Source organism: Littorina saxatilis, linkage group LG4, assembly GCF_037325665.1.
Source record: "Littorina saxatilis isolate snail1 linkage group LG4, US_GU_Lsax_2.0, whole genome shotgun sequence".
Taxonomy (NCBI): domain Eukaryota; kingdom Metazoa; phylum Mollusca; class Gastropoda; order Littorinimorpha; family Littorinidae; genus Littorina; species Littorina saxatilis.
This window is the reverse complement of record NC_090248.1, coordinates 49635997-49657178: the sequence shown is the minus strand read 5'-3', so window position 1 is coordinate 49657178 and position 21182 is coordinate 49635997. Positions and strand designations below refer to the sequence as shown.

The following is a 21182-nucleotide window of genomic DNA, read 5'->3' as shown; positions in this document are numbered from 1 at the left end:
GGGTGGAGACAAGTATTTGTGCAAGTGGAAAGATAAATGTGACCCGTTCTCACAAACGGGGGCCTAAGTCGCAGCGAGCCGTTCCGAGCTATCGGCTGGGAAAGGCAGTGAGGGCCTACTTGGGTGATTTCCATTTTTTTGCATTTCTGACCTCTTTATACCCTAATCTTTCATATTCCGAAATATTTTGTTGAGTTTTATCTTCTTCTTCTTCGTTCGTGGGCTGAAACTCCCACGTACACTCGTGTTTTTTGCACGAGTGGAATTTTACGTGTATGACCGTTTTTTACCCCGCCATTTAGGCAGCCATACGCCGTTTTCGGGGGAAGCATGCTGGGTATTTTCGTGTTTCTATAACCCACCGAACTCTGACATGGATTACAGGATCTTTTTCGTGCGCACTTGGTCTTGTGCTTGCGTGTACACACGGGGGTGTTCGGACACCGAGGAGAGTCTGCACACAAAGTTGACTCTGAGAAATAAATCTCTCGCCGAACGTGGGGACGAACTCACGCTGACAGCGGCCAACTGGATACAAATCCAGCGCGCTACCGGCTGAGCTATATCCCCGCCCGTTGAGTTTTATTATTTAAATGTGTTAATTATGTCTTCACAAACACAAATTCGCTCACAACACTATAATTAGGGAAGGAAAAAATCGTGATTTTCTCAAAATGGCGTCCTTGAACATGGTCCGGTTGTAACTTACTTAACTTCCGCAATTTTTTTCACACAAACTTCTTTTTGGTATCAAATTAAAGCTTATTAAATGCAGTTTCCAGTGATATGCATAACTTCAAATATCCAAATTCCGACTTAGGCCCCCTTTTGTGAGAACGGGTCACAAATGCCATCCATGAGGTTAGTATAGTAGTGTTGGTCTGCATCCATAGTGTCTCTTGTAGTCCATAATTATGGACCATTAGCACTAAAAACACCACAAACAATATCTCACCTCCTGACAGCATGAAAAGGTTCTCGTACCCTCTCTCCACTAACGTTGTTGCTGCCCTGGGGGCCATGCTTTCATCATTGTCATACATAATAATGATTTTGCCTTCCTGGTTTTTCTGCCTGGGGTTAAGGAACAAACAGCATGCTGTGCACTGCAACACTGTTCTCCGGATTGAGACATGAGCAACTTTGTTCCTGTGTTTATTTCTTCGCTTTTGTTGCCCTTTTGAGTCCATAATATAGCCCACTGTTTAAAATGCAAAAAATAAGAGTTGTTCAGTGTTTGAAATTTACCCACATTTGCCTGTGCAATTTGCAAAACAAGTGAGTTTCCTCTTCCTATGTTAATTTTTTTTTTTTTTTTTACATATAACCGCCAGAGGCAGGGTTGGTTTCAAAACAAGTCTTATATGGTTCTGGTATTGTGCACTTATGACCGTGAGTCACATGATGACAAAACTTTGTGCACATCTATTACTGATTCTTGCTGGTAGTGTAAATTATGAATCATAAACTGGTGAATGAAAGGATACAAATCGCAGCATGTCTTTTGACTCGTAGTTCACTGAGCGGGCAAGCATGGCAGTTGGGTAGCTCTGGGCTGAAATAGCAGAAGAAAAGAAAGGTAACACATTTAAATAAATAACACCTTTACCAGTTAACAGACAAGAATTAGGGCAAAGCCCATACGACTCACATGCTTTACACATTTTTCCTACCAAAATACATGTGACCTTGACCCAAGGTCAAGGTCATCCAAGGTCATGCAACACAAAGCTGTTAATTCAAGACATAGGAAGTACAATGGTGCTTATTGGCTCTTTCTACCATGAGATATGGTCACTTTTAGTGGTTCACTACCTTATTTTGGTCACATTTCATAAGGGTCAAAGTGACCTTGACCTTGATCATATGTGACCAAATGTGTCTCATGATGAAAGCATAACATGTGCCCCACATAATTTTTAAGTTTGAAACAGTTATCTTCCATAGTTCAGGGTCAAGGTCACTTCAAAATATGTATACAATCCAACTTTGAAGAGCTCCTGTGACCTTGACCTTGAAGCAAGGTAAACCAAACTGGTATCAAAAGATGGGGCTTACTTTGCCCTATATATCATATATAGGTGAGGTATTGAATCTCAAAAACTTCAGAGAAAATGGGAAAAATGTGAAAAATAGCTGTTTTTTAGGCAACATTTATGGCCCCTGCAACCTTGACCTTGAAGCAAGGTCAAGATGCTATGTATGTTTTTTGGGGCCTTGTCATCATACACCATCTTGCCAAATTTGGTACTGATAGACTGAATAGTGTCCAAGAAATATCCAACGTTAAAGTTTTCCGGACGTCCGGACGGACGGACGGACGGACGACTCGGGTGAGTACATAGACTCACTTTTGCTTCGCATGTGAGTCAAAAAATCATGACTTTATACTGGCACATGTCCACCAGAGGCCTAAACGCATGCAATAAAATGTAACTTTAAATAAAGCGAAAATCATTCAAGGCACATGTTTTATTATCACATCTGCTTTGTGGACATTTGTGTAATAAAGGTTTAAAGTGAAGTTCACTCTCTTTTTTAGGGGCTGTAGTGTTGAGGGGGGTAGAGATTATTCAGTGGTGTCCTTTAAAATAACTTCAGTTAATAAAAAAAAATTACAGTAAGACAACAAAATGTACATATACATTATTTGCTTGTCCCATAGAAACTCTTCACACATGAGAAATTACCTCCCTTCTTCCATAATTGGCAAGATGCAAGAGTGATGTGTGTGTGTGTGTGTGTGTGTGTGTGTGTGCGTGTGTGCATGTATGTGCGTGTGTGTGTGTGTGTGTGTGTGTGTGTGTGTGTGTGTGTGTGTGCGTGTGTGCATGTATGTGCGTGTGTTTGCATGGAAAGAGGTAGGGGAGTGATATATCCATCCTAGCGGAAGCAAGGCAAGTAGCAACTGTAAACTTAATAATAATAATAATAATAACGATTACTTATATAGCGCGTAAACCTCGTGGTGACGAGCCCAGAGCGCTTTACACTTACACAATCATAATACAAACAAGGAAAGAGAACTAAATCCGAATAAATTCAAACATGGTCACACACACCCACACACGCACGCACACACACACACACACACGCGCGCGCACACACTCACACACACAATCTTTCTTTCGTCATTGTCAATGTTCAGGTAACCCGCAATGTCATTCCATGTACGCATACGTTATTCTAGTACAACACACACAGGCACATACACATCCTCATGAACGCCACACTTTAGTAGATAATACACGTGGCAGCGCCGATGACTCACCGATCATGGGATCTCCTTCAGAGGTCTAACTTAAACATGTGTGTTTTGAGGGCTGTTCTAAAGGCAGATGGTGACTGGGAATCCCTAATGCTCCGGGGGATTTTCTCCCAGACAAGAGGTCCCTGGTACTTGAAGGATCTCTCAAATCCATAGTTAGTTGATTTTCTGTTTCTTTTTGGTTTACTAAGTACATTGGTATCTGTTGCAGAGCGAAGAGAGGAGAGGTTTGAATATTTTGATAACATCTCAGAGAGATAAGCAGGTCCTGTACCATGAAAGAAAGAGAAACAAATGCATGCAATTTTGTATTGAATACGACTTCTTACAGGCAGCCAGTGAAGGGATCTCAAAACAGGTGTGATGTGGTGTCTTTTAGGGGTCTTTGTGATTAATCTAGCGGAGTTGTTCTGTACTTTCTGCAGTTTTTCAATGAGATAGTCAAATGAACCAGAAAGAAGGGCATTTCCGTAATCTAGCCTTGAAAGAACGAGAGAGCAAATGAGGGTTTTTGTAGCATCGGAAGAAAGGCAGTGGCGGATGGAGCTAATTTTTCTCAGTTCATAGTAGGCATTTCTACAGACAGTGGAGACTTGTTGTTTGAAGCAGAGAGTTTCGTCGAAGATGACCAGGCATGGGAATTGAAAATTGTGAAAAAGGCGGAAAATTTATAACTGAAGACGCGAAGCGTCAAGTGGACGGCGCGAAGCGCCTAGCCTTATTAGGGGGGTCCGGGGGCATGCCCCCCCGGAAATTTTTTTCTCCAAAGAACCCAGATGGTGCAATCTGGTGTCATCTGAGCTCCAAGTTTGCCATTAAATTCTGTTTTTAGAATCAGAGTTTTTAGTACAAAAATGTACCAAATTTTGCTTACATGTATTATATATGGTTTAAATTTGTAAAAAAATTTATCTGTTGAGACAAACAGGAAAATGTAACTTGTAACACAATCTGTGCAATCTGGTTTACTTTCAAACATAATAGTTCAATAACTGAGGCGGGCGGTAGCAGTGCGTGAACAAAGTACGGAAAGTTTTCGCGGGCTTTTGCGCAAAGGCCAAAGTAACCGGTGCTTTTTTTGTGTGCCTCCCCCTTTTATTTTTTCGGCGGACACTTTTGCATTTTCGGCGGAACAAAAAATAAATTCGGTGGAAATCCGCCGTTCGGCGGACAATTCCCATGCCTGATGACACCGAGGTTTCGTACTTGAGAAGCCAACTGAATATCAGTTCCAGCTATAGAGATTTGGGCAGGAAGGGATGGTTCTTTTTTAAGAGAAGGGGGTACAACTAGCATGATCTCGGTCTTGTCGTCATTAAGTTTCAATTTATTTTCGGTCATCCACAATTTCAAGTCAGAGATGCAGTTCTTGAATCCTTGCAGGTATGTCAGTTGGTTGTTGTCAGTCGGCAAAATTTCAAAATGTGCCAAACTTTTTTTTAAGGTGGGGAAAAGGGGACACCATGTGCTTCCTTAAACTTCCGAGAACTGCCCAAACTCTCATGACCATTTTGCCAAATGTGCAGAAGAAAATAAATCCCAGCGATATCCCTGTCAATCAAAAGAAATGTAACTTACCAGTGATAATGTGGCACTCATCATACGCATCTTTGTCACGTATGTCGAGCATAAGATAAGGGCAATTACTGGAGTTGACAACTGGTCTTTTGTTACCACCTCCGCCTTCGTTCAAATCATATTCACCTACGCCTCGAATTACTCTGGAGAAAAAAAACAAAACCACACAAACATGTAATTTCAAATTGCAAAATGAGTGTCCATTTTGGAGTCTATGCATTGTGAAAACAGACAGAGAGAGAGAGAGAGAGAGAGAGAGAGAGAGAGAGAGAGAGAGAGAGAGAGAGAGAGAGAGAGAGAGAGAGAGAGAGAGAGAGAGAGAGGGAGAGAGAGAGAGAGGGAGAGAGAGAGAGAGAGAGGGAGAGAGAGAGAGGGAGAGAGAGAGAGAGGGAGAGAGAGAGAGAGAGAGAGAGAGAGAGAGAGAGAGACAGGGACAGAGAGAGAGAGATCGAGAGAGAGAGAGAGAAAGAGAGAGAGAGAATTGTTTATCCTATTCTTTGCACTACATGTATTATAGGCATCTCTATATATGCTTACAGTGGTAATCTGTTCTGCCATCCTTATGAATGAAACTTTTGATTACCATTTGTCGTGTTAAACCTGCCATCACACATTCATGCACATCCACTCACTTGTCTCTTTCTCTAAAAAATATGAAAACAAAAACAACAAACAACCAAACACAACAAACAACCAAACACACACACACACACACACACACACACACACACACACACACACAGCTTCAACATTCCCAAACCAGCTAGATATTTGTGTGTTTGAAAGATAGTCTAGCCACCTAAAATAAACAAGTCTTACTCTTCCAGTCTGGACCGGCTGGAGTCTCCATGTGGAGTGGCAACAGACCCATTTGAAGCACCTCCACCTCCCCTCTCACTCTGAATTTGCTGGATTTCCAAATCAGCTGTGTCTGGTCTGAAGGGAGTATCTGTGTCACCTTGCCCAACTGAAAACATACATTAACAAACATGGTTTTCATAGGGGCAGATTCAAATCAAGAAGATCTAGCAAAGTGTCAGCAATGCATAAGTGTCCAGTGTGTATATACATTCAAATCATATTACATTGTATCATCATTACAAGAAAGAAGTAATTGTACAGCATCCAACCAACATTGACAATATACATTCTTTTTAAAGTGTGTGTCGATCAAAATACATGTAACATTACTAACATTACAAGACGAACAACTACAGTTGCAAAGTAGGCTTTTTTCTTATTCTTATGAAATGTACTTTATTTTCTGGTTCATTGTACTTCCATCATCTTAAACTGGTACATACTTCCATCTTCCATTTCCCGGCGCGAAGCGCCTAGCCTTACTAGGGGGGTCCGGGGGCATGCTCCCCCGGAAAATTTTTTTCCCAAAGAACCCAGATGGTGCAATCTGGCGTCATCTGAGCTCCAAGTTTGCCATTAAATTCTGTTTTTAGAATCAGAGTTTTTAGTACCAATTTTTTCTTTTTTGAAGAAAAAAAATATATACATGTATTATATGGTTTAAATTTGTTAAAAAAATTGATCTGTTGAGACAAACAGGAAAATGTAACTTGTAACACAATCTGTGCAATTTGGTTTACTTTCAAACATTAAAGTTCAAGTAACTGAGGCAGTGCGTGAACAAAGTACGGAAAGTTTTCGCGGACTTTTGCGCAAAGGCAAAGCAAAAGTAACCGGTGTTTTTTTGTGTGCCTCCCTCCCTTTATTTTTTCGGCGGACACTTTTGCTTTTTCGGCGGAACAAAAAAAAAAAATTCGGCAGAAATCCGCCGTTCGGCAGACAATTCCCATGCCTGCTATTAACTATAGCATTGACTTCATCATTTAGGCTTCACTTGTAAGACTTAAATTTCTATTTTACTCTTCGCCGTGCTTCCTATTTCAGTCCTTTAGCTGCCTGGTCACCAGATCATGTACTTACTGTGGGGAGTGTCTAATAATGTGTCGAAGTCTGCTACCTGAATAATCTGCAAAATCAGATAAGGTGAATCATTCAGCTGAGCAGCGTTCTTGAACATAAGAAAGCCAGAAAGAAAAATGGTGGAAAAAGGAAAGAGAGAGCTAGCCCCAAGTCTTCAAACCCCTCGCTGGGGGACTGAATAAAAGAGACAAGATAAGGCACACAAAAAAAATAGGTGTGGTTACGGTAACATAGCCAAAAAAAAATAGGGTAGGAAGGTAGGCAATCACCTTTTATTTTTAAACTTTTTGTCCTAATGTGTACCAATTAAACCTACTTGACAGGGAAATAAGTGTGCGACTCGGGCGATTTCGCTTTCATTGCGTTTTCTGCACTCGTTTTCTTGGTTTTTTTTGGTTTTTTTTGACAAATGTAATAAAAAGTTATAGGGTCGGCCCCTAAAAGTAGGTCGGGTTACCGTAACCACACCTATTTTTTTTTAGGCCTAAGCACACAGTAATCCTTCATTCAGAGGACATAAGCCCATACCCCATTCATCCAAACAAAGATGGAATAGTAATTAATACAGTGGAACCCCCCTTTTAAGACCTCAAAAAATCTGAGAAAATCAGGTCTTAAAAAGGAGGGAGTCTTAAAATGGGGGTCAATGTTCAGAGGTTATTTACAGAAAGTCTGAGAAAACAGGGTCTTAAAAGGGAGGAAGTCTTAAATTGGGGGGTACCACTGTAGAAAACTCTCGTTGAGTAAAAAGAAGAAAATCGAACACATCTTTATCGTACAGATGTAAAGATTGGAATTGAGATGGCGAAAGCATGTAGAAGTCCCTCTATATCTGTTCCACTAACACTTAAACTTTATAAAAAAAAAACAGAGAAAGATTGTGTCAAGTCTTACCAATTGCACAAATGTTGTCACTTTCATTCGTTTGAAGAACTCATCTTTCTTGAACTTGTAGTCTGCAAAAGAAGATGCCATCATAAAAAGGAGAAGAAGAAAAAAAAAGAAAAAAAGAAAAAAATGAACTTCAAAATCTAAACAAATATATAAAATAAAAAAAAGACATGGAAAGCAGATAAACACAAACAGGATTATGAGAGACTACATAATTAACATTTTCCATTAATAATTCTGTCAGGATTTTCAAGCACTGTGGAAGAGGTGTGGTCCTGACAGCGAGGCAAACAATAACATGTTGCCAACCAACCAGTTTAGACCAATGATTGCAGCAAATAACTAACTCTGGTGTGAATGTGTATGCAGTGTCCGCTGGATACAAGAACCTTTTCCTTTAAAAAATATAAACATCTGAGTTCTCTGATGAGGAAGCTGAAAACAAAATTGTTCCCTTTCAGCCATACAGGTGGTAGTACTGACCTACTGCCTGTACATAGAATGTCTGACAGTTGCACAAGATATGTAGAACAGAGTCCACAAGGGTTTGTAACCAAAATCACACCCTCAGCCTTTAATCACACCTGATGCCAAAACACTTCTTTTTAAACTGCCATCCAATCCCCCCCCCCCCCCCCCCAGCAACTTCGGCCAATAGGCATGGGGCAGCAATAACCATAACATCTTATAACCGTAACATCTTTCAGTGAGGGGGATGTTGCATTTCCTCATCACTATACCCAAGTCTCTCCTACACATGTGAGTGCTGATATCAACATGTGTCGGGTCCTCGGACTACAGGTTTACACACGGGACACTTTGGGTCATTATCTGGCTCTATTCATCCAGCTACTCAAGCTTCTATTTCCGTTTGAGCATTACCCTGGACCACTCAAACATCAATTTCCTTTCGGGCGTTAACATTGAACACACTGACCCAAAACAAACACACACCCGCGACCAACACAAAAAGTCACTCTTGAACAGGGGAACGGCCAGGGTGGGGTGGGAGGGGGTAGGTGTGGGGGTTTACCGTAACAGAGGCGTTGAATCCTTTGCTTGTGTACGTGCTAAACCCTCTTGACTAGCTAATAGCCGATATCCGATCCAATGACAGCTACGAAAAGAAAGGTACCACGTAGTGTTTGTGTCGGTGGGTGTATCATTAATCATGCCTTAGAGGGGTATCGGTAGCTGGAATGATTAGATTGAACTACTGCCGTTCCGAAAATCGCTGGGGACTAACATCAGTATAGTGGCTAAATCAGTTGAAATTTGACGGGAAACAGTTTCAAGTGTTCATACAGTCAAACATGCATAACTGAATATAAAAACAGTCACATACGCAGGGGCAAACTATTCGCCCCCCCCCCCCACACACACACACACACACACACGTACACCAATTCATTGTAATAACAAAACAAACCACAAAAAAAACCTTTTTATTCGAAGCGCGTTCGTAATTGTAAGCCTATAATCATAAAAGTGATGACAGACTAGCCAAAAAAGACAAGCTGGAGACAGAATTGATACCCTGAAATCTTCACGGAGGAGAGCTCAAAAGTGATACTCTTCACCAATAGAAGTGTTTCGTTTCACCAACGTAATTTAGACTGATCTTGCAACCTACTTCCAAAAAATATAATGCTCAGTGCAGTCATTTTGAGGCATTTGGATTTGATACCTTTCCGTTAGCAAGAAGGAAAATGAGGGCACACGCTAGTTTTAAAGCATGCGTGTATTTTCACATCCAAAAACAATGTTTCCTGTCTCTCCGGTCGAACGGAAGCACGGACAACATTTCTCTGAAACTGTTTGTTGGAAAAACAGAGAAAGGACGTATTTTAATCGATAAATCAAACAACATCCATTATGTCATCAAAGCTCCAAGAAGCAGCAAGACAGACTGCCTCTGGGTCTGGGTAATCAATACAATGACGCAATCAAACGAACCTACCTCCGTTTCTTTTCGCGCAAAAATAGCTTTGTCTCCAAGCAGAACTATATATGACGTCAGTAAAACTGCACGTTCGCATTGTCTCTGCTGTACTGCTCGACCAAACACGAAGTGGATTTAGCTTACGGTGGGCTCATCAATACAGGGAGAACGCAATAACAGAAATACGTAATAACGTCTCTCTCTCTCTCTCTCTCTCTCCTCTCTCTCTGTGTTCCTTCCTTCTTGGTAATGTTATTTTGCATCGCTCTTATTTGGATTCCCAGTATACACGCGGGAAAAAGCTTCTTGGCAAAGTTCAACGTGCGCAATTCGCGTCAGGCGCTTTGTAGGGGAAGGGCTCCTAATATGGGCCACTTTATTTTCATGCTGATAACTAGCTTGTTTTCTTGCGAAGAAGTTTCATTTTGTGTTTGGTAGTCCTTCTCTCTTAGGTTAACCGTTTGGCCTAATTAGAGTGAAATAGCTTTGATAGACATTCAGCAAAAATTAAATACAGAAAAAAATCACAAAGGGTCCATATTAGGAGCCTGGGCGCCTAATATGGACCAGTGAAGCGGCCTTCACGAAACACTGTAAAAAGCCCCCTATACTTAAAAAACCATTATACAACTTAGTGTGAAAGTCAGACTAATTAAAATATGCTTTAGATTTATCTGTTTTGGGTTGATGAGAGCATTATCTGAAGCACACAAGGAAACTAAAGAAACTTATCAACAAGTCGCGTAAGGCGAAATTACAACATTTAGTCAAGCTGTGGAACTCACAGAATGAAACTGAACGCACTGCATTTTTTCACAATGACCGTAGTCCGCCGCTTGTGCACAACGGAGTGAAACTGACGAGCCTGTTCAGCGCGGTAGTGGTTTCGCTGTGCTGCATAGCACGCTTTTCTGTACCTCTCTTCGTTTTAACTTTCTGAGCGTGTTTTTAATCCAAACATATCATATCTATATGTTTTTGGAATCAGGAACCGACAAGGAATAAGATGAAATTGTTTTTAAATCGATTTCGGAAATTTAATTTTGATCATAATTTTTATATTTTTAATTTTCAGAGCTTGTTTTTAATCCGAATATAACATATTTATATGTTTTTGAAATCAGGAAATGATGTAGAATAAGATGAACGTAAAGTTCAGATTTTTAATGACCAAAGTCATACATTAATTTTTAAGCCACCAAGCTGAAATGCAATAACGAAGTCCGGCCTTCGTCGAAGATTGCTTTACCAAAATTTCAATTTGATTGAAAAATGAGGGTGTGACAGTGCCGCCTCAAGTTTTACAAAAAGCCGGATATGACGTCATCAAAAGTATTTTTCGAAAAAAATCAAAACTTGACTAAATGTAAAAAGGTCCGGGGATATCATTCCCAGGAACTCTCATGTCAAATTTCATAAAGATCGGTCCAGTAGTTTGGTCTGAATCGCTCTACACACACACACACACGCACAGACAGACACAGACACACACACACACACACACACACACACATACACGCACACACACACACACAGACAGACAGACACACACACACACGCACGCACGCACACACACACATACACCACGACCCTCGTTTCGATTCCCCCTCTATGTTAAAACATTTAGTCAAAACTTGACTAAATGTAAAAACAGAGTGAAAATAAGTGAAATTATCAACTTCCACGAAAATAAGACTATTTTTGATATTTTTTTTTAAATCTCGAAGGCTAGTTATAGGTTATTTCCAGCAAGCTTCTGAATGAATTAATAAAAATAGCATTTAGCTTTTATTTTCTTCGATTTGTTGAAGGTGGTCCATATTAGACGACTTACAAGTACTTCAATATTTTGCTGTTATTTTTGTGTTTGCAGTAGAATCTCGGGGTCAACACTGCTAAAATGTAAAAAGTATAGTCTTTGCTGTCATATATAGCCATTTTTGTGTGGTAACAGCTTTGGCTGTGGACAGAAACGAGTCCGTTTTAGGCGGCAAATTTAGAGTGAACGCTGCCAAAAGTGAAAAACAAGTCGCGTAAGGCGAAAATACAACATTTAGTCAAGTAGCTGTCGAACTCACAGAATGAAACTGAACGCAATGCAACGCAGCAAGACCGTATACTCGTAGCATCGTCAGTCCACCGCGCACGGCAAAGGCAGTGAAATTGACAAGAAGAGCGGGGTAGTACTTGCGCTGAGAAGGATAGCACGCTTTTCTGTACCACTCTTCGTTTTAACTTTCTGAGCGTGTTTTTAATCCAAACATATCATATCTATATGTTTTTGGAATCAGGAACCGACAAGGAATAAGATGAAAGTGTTTTTAAATTGATTTGGACAATTTAATTTTGATAATAATTTTTATATTTTTAATTTTCAGAGCTTGTTTTTAATCCGAATATAACATATTTATATGTTTTTGGAATCAGCAAATGATGGAGAATAAGATAAACGTAAATTTGGATCGTTTTATAAATTTTTATTTTTTTTTACAATTTTCAGATTTTTAATGACCAAAGTCATTAATTAATTTTTAAGCCACCAAGCTGAAATGCAATACCGAAGTCCGGGCTTCGTCGAAGATTACTTGACCAAAATTTCAACCAATTTGGTTGAAAAATGAGGGCGTGACAGTGCCGCCTCAACTTTCACGAAAAGCCGGATATGACGTCATCAAAGACATTTATCAACAAGAAGAGCAAACGCTCGATCGAGTCACTTTCGCAGTTCTGAATATTATATGAGGCATCAGATGGACAGGAAGAAATTGCTATTCACAACACAATGAGTCACGTTCACATAAAATTTGAGCCCGGTCACTTTTATAGTTTCCGAGAAAAGCCCAACGTTAAGTTGTGTGTTGCCGAACAGAAAAGGCTAGTTATCTCCCTTGTTTTTCTGATAACGTTCGTAAAAGGCTACAGATGTAAATACTTTGATGTAAAGAATAATCCTACAAAGTTTCAATCACATCCGATGAACTTTGTCAAAGATATAAAATGTCTAATTTTTCCTTTGACGCTGACCTGTGACCTTGAAAAAGGTCAAAGGTCAACGAAACCATCGTTAAAGTGTAGAGGTCATTGGAGGTCACGACTAAACAAAATATGAGCCCGATCGCTTTGATAGTTTCCGAGAAAAGTCCAACGTTAAGGTGGTGTCTACGGACGGCCGGCCGGCCGGCCGGACAGACTAACACTGACCGATTACATAGAGTCACTTTTTCTCAAGTGACTCAAAAAAATGAAAAAAACGTTCGGGGATTTCATACCCAGGAACTCTCATGTCAAATTTCATAAAGATCGGTCCAGTAGTTTAGTCTGAATCGCTCTACACACACACACACACACACACACACACACGCACATACACCATGACCCTCGTTTCGATTCCCCCTCGATGTTAAAATATTTAGTCAAAACTTGACTAAATATAAAAAGAGATAAAGCCTAACGGTTTTGAGATTTCTGTTTCTGCAACTATTTTGACATGTGCACGTTATTCAGAGAGGGTGAATACAGCGAATAAAACTTTTTTGAGCGCTCTAGCGCCGTTAGTTTGTCAGAACAGAAGGTGGTCCATATCAGAAGCCGGGCCATATTAGGAGCCCTTCCCCTACTGATTGATTACGGATATTCCTAACGGCGAAATTATCAAAACAAAATTCACATCGACCCCTGATCCCGCCAACTTGAAAAACAAACAAGTAGATCACAGGGGTAAGGTCATATTGACTCAAACTGAATTGTGAGAAAAAAATAATCGTTTTGCATTGAATTCTATTTCGACCCAAACCTATCACCCCAGTAGAAAAAAAAACTCGTTTCACAAAAAAAGCTGCTGGCTACCTCTGACAGTATCCACAAGAATGTTGTGCAGCGTTTTCTTGTCCGGCTGGAAGAGTTTGGGTCGGGGTTTGCTTTGTCTGGGACTGAAGGCCAAGCTCCAGTTGTGATCTCCTGACGCTCCTTTCTTTGGCATCTTAGCTCACTTCTACACAACCGCTCATCTAACTCAGCGAACGATCCGAGGTTGTGGGGGTTATGTGGGTGTATTCACACAAACTGTGAAGTGTTCCAATTGTCTTTTGAAACCCCTGTAAAACGCTGGATTCTGACGTCGACCCAACTGGCAGTTAAGGCTTTTGTGTTATAAATCAATGACCATTCAAAAGAAACGGCAGATAGAATGATGTTGCGTTTCAGCAATGTGTATAAGTAAGTTCCGTGCAGCAATCTTTAGCCAAAGATCGATTTCTCTGAGGCGTTTTCGAACATTTTTTTTTTTTAGCTTTATAGATTTTTGCAGAGTTCAAAACACCTCAAACAAAACTGTTTCGTCTCAATCAGTGAACGCTGCACAAAAAATCTTTAGTATGGCTCAACTTCTTTCAACCTCCCGTAACAAATTTTCCTGTTATCTCATGTTGTTGTTTGTTGAGGTTTGTTTTTCTCCAAAAGCTGGAACAACACGAAAATAATATTCATTTAGCACAACGCCGCACGTAACACAACAGCAAACATAAACACTTCCCAAAACTGTATAGAAATTTATGAATTATTCACAGGTAGAGAAATGGTACTAGCACTCCTTGCAACAGAACTTTAGTGAGAAGACACAAATTTCACGACTGAATAATCACGCATGATGCCACACAGCGTCTGGTCGCCTTACTTCTGCTCCAGAATGTCTAAAGTTGTCAGCAACACTTCGGCTAAAATAGGTCGACTAACATGGATAGTCTTTCAAGTCCTCGAGCCAAGAAACAACGCCAAGCCACAAATTATCACTGAAACGTTTGGTACACACACTCCTGTACGCACAACGTCAAAGTGGTTACCGTATACTTGTCAGTCCACGTTGAAGAAGGCAGTAAGGGAACTTGGTGTGAGTTGTAACTAAGGTAGCCTACCTCACCTGCTACCGTACAGACCAAAACACAACAAAGCGTTGACAAATATACTCCCGTCCTTACTCTTTCCCTAGTTAGTTCCACACTCATTTATTCTCACAATCGACGAATTGATAAGCAAATCTGCAGGCACAATGGTACCACTCTGTGGCACAAGACGAGAAAACGAAAAGCTTCCCCTTTGTGAGCTAAGTCGTGCCGACACTACCGAGCAAAATTATTCTTCAAAGGCAGAGACACAATCGACTTTTTTTCTCTACTGGCCCCCTTTTTTTCATCCGATTTCTACCACGCGGATAATCACAATAGATTTGCTTGTGTTCAGGCGCCAAAATGCCAAAAAGCCGGTGCAAAGAGCGTACAAATTCCTGGGTAGTGACAGCAAAAAAAGGACCACTAATAGACTTTTATTTTCACGCTGTGATCTAACTCATTAGGCAGGAAGAAATCAGGCATAGGGCCCCGGCGTTAATGCTCTTTCTGTTTGTGTACGCGGGATTTGGAAAGCTCCTGAGGTCCGGTACAGTGCGCTACGGCCCGGGGATTAATCGCTTGCATAAAAGCACAAAAAGGCACACATCAATCTTAAGACTACTGCGGAGGTCTAATCTCAGCTTTTGCTGGTAGCCCGGAAAATAGTTCCACCCCAGGGCGGTCACATGGCTACAAATAGCTTAATTTGTCTGGGCGTAAATCAGGTCCCTGCTTTATCACATAAACCAACGAACCTCCCTCATGTATACCTTCCTCCTCACTTTTTAGGGGAAAGAAAGAAAGAAAGATATCTACCACAACTTAAAGGAATAATAGCTTAAAGTAAAAGACCTTCAGATCGCTTCCAAAGTTATACCATTAGATTTTGAGTTATTAATAACGCTACCGCGCAGGACTGCTTTCAGTTTGCAAAAGGAAGTGTCTTAGGAGCTTAATCAAATGTCGTAGAAGGGGCACACAAAAAGCACTCTTTTTGATGATGGTTGGGTTACTTCTACTTCGTTACTTCCCTTGTTTGTGTACGAGGTGATTGTTACTTAGTTGTCGCGTCACAGAGGATGCTTAGGCCTGCCGTCAGGCGGCGCTTTTAGATTGCTTTTTGTTTTCAATACCGAAGAGAAGCAGCGCCCTGAAGCGCATTCACTCACCTTGATGAAATTCATTACCATATTTGTGGTTCGTTTACGAGCAAATCGCGCGTCTATATTAAAGTACAGTGGACTCCCAAGATTCTCACAACAGCTCTGCAAATGTAAGAAGTTTCTCCTCACTGCTGTAATGCAGGGCGGGGATGTAGCTCAGTCGGCAGCGCGCTGGATTTGTATCCAGTTGGCCGCTGTCAGCGTGAGTTCGTCCCCACGTTCGGCGAGAGATTTATTTCTCAGAGTCAAGTTTGTGTGCAGACTCTCCTCGGTGTCCGAACACCCCCCGTGTGTACACGCAAGCACAAGACCAAGTGCACACGAAAAAGATCCTGTAATCCATGTCAGAGTTCGGTGGGTTATAGAAACACGAAAATACCCAGCATGCTTCCTCCGAAAGCGGCGTATGGCTGCCTAAATGGCGGGGTAAAAACGGTCATACACGTAAAAGCCGTGGGAGTTTCAGCCCATGAACGAACAAACAAACAAACTGCTGTAATGCATAATGCGCAGTCCCGGGGCGGCAATAAAGCTTATTTTTTGTTGTTGACTGATTGATTTGCAAAATGACTGGTTGATTCATGGCCGAGTCAGTCAATGGACCTATAGTGGACAAAACCCAAGCCAATCCCTGTGACACCATGAGCCGGCAGGCGAATATTTATTACACATTTTCGAGTTTGTCTTGTTTATTTCTTTGCATGATAAAAAATAAAATAAAAAAAAGTCTCGGTCTGACCACTATAACATTTAGCGGATGACTTAGAATCAGTCCAGATTGGTCAAAAGGCCATAGAGTGCACTGAAATGATAATAATAGTAACTGACACCCGTATCTATCTCCAAAATTACTTCAGCAAGAAATGCTCACTCTGATTAGGAAGCAGCCAGGCTGTTCAGTTTTGGTATGTATGATATCCCAGGGGAAGGATGTTGCTAGGGCAGATTTGTAGTGGTTTAATAGGGAAGGAATGTATAGAAATTATAGTAGTTTACTTGGTTCTTCTTCTTCTTCTTCTCCTTCTACGTGTGAGCTCGTTTGCTCATTTGGGTTCCCTAAACTATACCCTGAGAGCATAGTCAGCTTCACTCCGCTTTCGTTGCGTAGGCATGCTGGGTATTTTCGTGTTTCCATAACCCACCGAACTCTGACATGGATTACATTTACAGGATCTTTTCCGTGCGCACTTGGTCTTGTGCTTGCGTGTACACACGAAGGGGGTTAAGTCACAAGCAGGTCTGCACATAAGTTGACCTGGGAGATCGGAAAAATCTCCACTCTTAACCCACCAAGCGACACAACCGGGATTCGAACTCACGACCTCCCGATTAGGAGGCCGACGTCTCACCACCACGCCACTGCGCCCGTTCATTTTCGTCACGCATAACTGTCTTATAAAAGTCAGAACTTAAGACAGGTGTCTGCAGTTCTGAGTGTACCCGTGCTTCATTAATCACTCAAGGTCTGTCAATGGTGCTACGTAACTCCCAACTCTGCATGCGAACAAAAGGATTAATCGCGGCAATGAAAGCGACCTTGAAGGCAATAAATAAGCTGAGGCCTCTGCGGTTTTAACCCTCTCTTTCTTGCATTACTAGTATATAGTATGCATTCAAAATGTAGACTACAGGAATGACTTTTGCTGGCAGTGTCAGCGCGACATTCATGTCACCTGTGCACTAAATTGGTAGCAACACATGGACGCAGTTCCGTGCTCTCCCCCCCCCCCCCCCCCCTCTCTCACATGCACAATCAAGTAAAAATAATTTGGGCTCTGGTATGTTTTTCACCCATGTATAAAAAATTTTTTTTAAACAAGTCGCGTAAGGCGAAATTACTACATTTAGTCAAGCTGTGGAACTCACAGAATGAAACTGAACGCACTGCATTTTTTCACAATGACCGTAGTCCGCCGCTTGTGCATAAGGGAGTGAAACTGATGAGCCTGTTCAGCGCGGTAGTGGTTTCGCTGTGCTGCATAGCACGCTTTTCTGTACCTCTCTTCGTTTTAAATTTCTGAGAGTGTTTTTAATCCAAAAATATCATATCTATATGTTTTTGGAATCAGGAACCGACAAGGAATAAGATGAAATTGTTTTTAAATCGATTTCGTAAATTTAATTTTGATCATAATTTTTATATTGTTAATCCAAATATAACATATTTATATGTTTTTTGAATCAGGAAATGATGTAGAATAAGATGAACGTAAATTTGGATCGTTTTATATAAAAAAAAAATTATTACAATTTTCAGATTTTTAATGACCAAAGTCATTAATTAATTTTTAAGCCACCAAGCTGAAATGCAATACCGAAGTCCGGCCTTCGTCGAAGATTGCTTTACAAAGATTTCAATCAATTTGATTGAAAAATGAGGGTGTGACAGTGCCGCCTCAACTTTTACAAAAAGCTGGATATGACGTCATCAAAAGTATAAATTTATCAAAAAAAAGAAAAAAAACGTCCGGGGATATCATTCCCAGGAACTCTCATGTCAAATTACATAAAGATCGGTCCAGTAGTTTTGTCTGAATCGCTCTACACACACACACGCATAGACACACACACACACTCACACATACACCACTCGATTCCCCCTCTATGTTAAAACATTTAGTCAAAACTTGACTAAATGTAAAAAGGGGGTGAGAGTCTACGTATTACAGGCGTCACTGTGTAGTCTTCATATTATGTTAGTACAGTCAAACCTGCCCTTGCGACCACTTCTCGATGACGACCACCTGTCCATTACTACCCTCCAAAAGATCACCAATGAGTTTTGTCTATACAATCCATAGCAACCACCTGTCTACAACGATCACTTCTGGTTGGTCCATTGGATGGCATTACATCGGTATGTCATTGCTGACTTTGTGTGAGGTAGTGGAGGGGGAAGTGTCATGGACAGTTAGAAGAAATTGCATCATCATATACTGCATGGTACCACATGTTTACATATATATATATATATATACGACTTGTGTCTGTGTGTGTGTCTGTGTGTGTGTCTGTGTGTGAGTTCGCGATGCACGGCCAAAGTTCTCGATGGATCTGCTTCAAATTTGGTGGGCATATTCAGGTAGACCCGGGACAGGACACAACCTGGTCGATATTTCAACACGTGCTCTCAGCGCGCAGCGCTGAACCGATTTTGGTTTTTGTGTTCATTTCACCATTATAAGTAACTCTTCCTTATCTTCTCATCTTCTCCAGGTTTTCAGCGTTTACCTCCCTTCCTTCGTATGGTGCACTATAGTATGAGTGCAGCGTCTTCGGATATTCCCGGCGTTCTGTTACTATTTTTAGAAGGTCACCGCAGTGTCCAGAACGTAAATTGGACCCGTAAATTATCCTCACTGTAAAAGTGCAAAGGTCGAATCAATTTATAGCCACGCGAAAAATACACTGTCATCTATCTCTCTATAGATACGGCTTCTCTGTGTTTGTGTGTGTGTGTGTGTGTGTGTGTGTGTGTCTCTATGTGAGCAACACCTGTGCATTGTTCAGTTCTGTTTGTGATGTGGTCTGGCGGCTTTTGTGTAATTTTATGTACTGGCCTTCCTTTGAGAAGCCATAACAGTTCAAAAGGGCTTAGAGATAAGCTCTAACTTGCTCAGTCCTGTTTGAGTGGAGTTCGCCTCCAAAGGTGATTAACACGGTTACATTCGTCGACAAGGATGGGACTCGATATGGTCAGGAATGGCATTATGGCCACTGAATCATTTTCGTGCTGTTCCCATTCCACGAATCTGGGAGGGACCTAAGCTTGGCGGGTCCATTGTTCGGACCCGGCGAAGCCGGCGTACGGCTCTAAGTACTTCTTCCCGGCGAAGCCGGCTACCCGGCGAAGCGGGTATTCATTCTAGTATATATATAAATGAGTATAGATACCCTGAGTAAAAAAGTCATACCTTTTTTTATTGATAATTTCTTGCCATTAAAGGCACTTTGACTTACTCAGCATAGCTATTATTTTTCCAGAACTGGTTGTTTTGTATAGCTATTGTGTGTACTTTGCTGACTTTGTGTGAGGTAGTGGAGGGGGAAGTGTCATGGACAGTTAGAAGAAATTGCATCATCATATACTGCATGGTACCACATGTTTACATATATATATATAAATGAGTATAGATACCCTGAGTAAAAAAGTCATACCTTTTTTTATTGATAATTTCTTGCCATTAAAGGCACTTTGACTTACTCAGCATAGCTATCTGGCACATTTTCCGGAATGAATATTTCTGTCACAGGGATCATGTGACAGTTACTCAAATAGGGGTACTCACAAAATCAACCCTACAAAAACATCAAATACAAAATCAGCCAAATAAAGAGAATAGGCAACACTTCGCAACAGTCACAAACAGGAAGAAAGTCCAATCAATTATTTTTTTCCAGAACTGGTTGTTTTGTATAGCTATTGTGTGTACTTCTTGTGTTAAGGCTGGAGCACACTTTGGAAAGTACGTTGGAGTAGCCTCCCTTCTACGTTGGAGTAGCCTCCCTTCCCGGATTTAGAACGCGTTTCGTGTCGTAACAGATTATCCACTTACTAGCCATATCCGTATGCAAAATAATGAAATAAACATTAGGAAATGGCAGACGTTTACAAATATCGACATTCTCTATCAGTGCAATAAAAAACAATCGTTAGAACTTGCATTTACGACATGTCGTGCGTGAGAACGTGTCAGTAAACAAGCACTTTTTGCCTTGCTGAAGAACCCCACGAGTCAAGCTAAAACAGACGACAAGTAATGGAAAGCAGTCTGCGGATAAACATAACAAACTACTGATGAAAAAGTGTGTTCATCCCTGCTCTGGATAAAAGACATCGGACTGATGACAACGTGGCAGCGTTCACGCGAAAAGATTTTTTTCCGATTATCGCTTCTACATTTTATTGCACGTAGTCTACTTGGGGCAGATCTGAATTTCTGAAAGATGACAAATCGGTCTTGTGAGTTGAGAACCACATGTTCTTTGCCGACAGAAATCACGATGGGACAAGATGTAGATTGTGTTGAAGAGATGTTTGCAGATTATCGCATCTACATTTTATTGCTCAGATCAATGCACGTAGTTGGGGTAGATCTGAATTTCGCAATGGAAGACGACAAATCCGTCTTGTGAGTTAAGAACCACACGGTTCTTTGGCGGCAGAAATCACTATGGGACAAGATGAGGATTGTGTTGAGGGGCTAATACTGACTGACTTTAGATGAAGAGTTCCTAGACTGCCTGGTTTTTGTAGAGAGGCATCATGATGATATCCTGGGTTTTTTTTTACGTTCTTGGTGACAACGCGCCAGAATCGCACGAAGATCGAACTCTCGAAGAAAACAAGTTTATCGCTGAACATCGGAAATGTGAAATGCTCTTCCTGTCTGACCAGTCTCCCCGTTAAATCCACAGGCTACATTATTTATCAGGTAACTTACAAAACCGGAGTGTATGTGTGTGTGTGTGTGTGTGTGTGTGTGTGTGTACACCGGATTACCACCATCAACGCA

General features: G+C 41.0%; 1 protein-coding gene across 2 annotated transcripts in view; it reads right to left on the bottom strand.

Moving 5' to 3' along the window:
* The window catches only part of LOC138964987 (centrosomal protein of 41 kDa-like), a 42713-nt gene that overhangs the window by 7227 nt on the left and 14304 nt on the right, over nt 1-21182 (bottom strand). The window contains exons 1-8 of one of the 2 annotated variants that reach the window (XM_070337111.1): nt 14459-14819; nt 13467-14078; nt 7682-7743; nt 6788-6833; nt 5666-5813; nt 4847-4989; nt 1488-1555; nt 956-1070 (exon numbers count right to left, since the gene is read on the bottom strand). In XM_070337111.1, coding sequence (XP_070193212.1) covers nt 956-1070; nt 1488-1555; nt 4847-4989; nt 5666-5813; nt 6788-6833; nt 7682-7743; nt 13467-13599 — 715 coding nt within the window. In that variant the 5' untranslated portion in view covers nt 13600-14078; nt 14459-14819. Of the gene's footprint in view, nt 1-955; nt 1071-1487; nt 1556-4846; nt 4990-5665; nt 5814-6787; nt 6834-7681; nt 7744-13466; nt 14079-14458; nt 14820-21182 lie in introns of those variants that run through there. The other variant, XM_070337110.1, reaches the window with a different exon arrangement.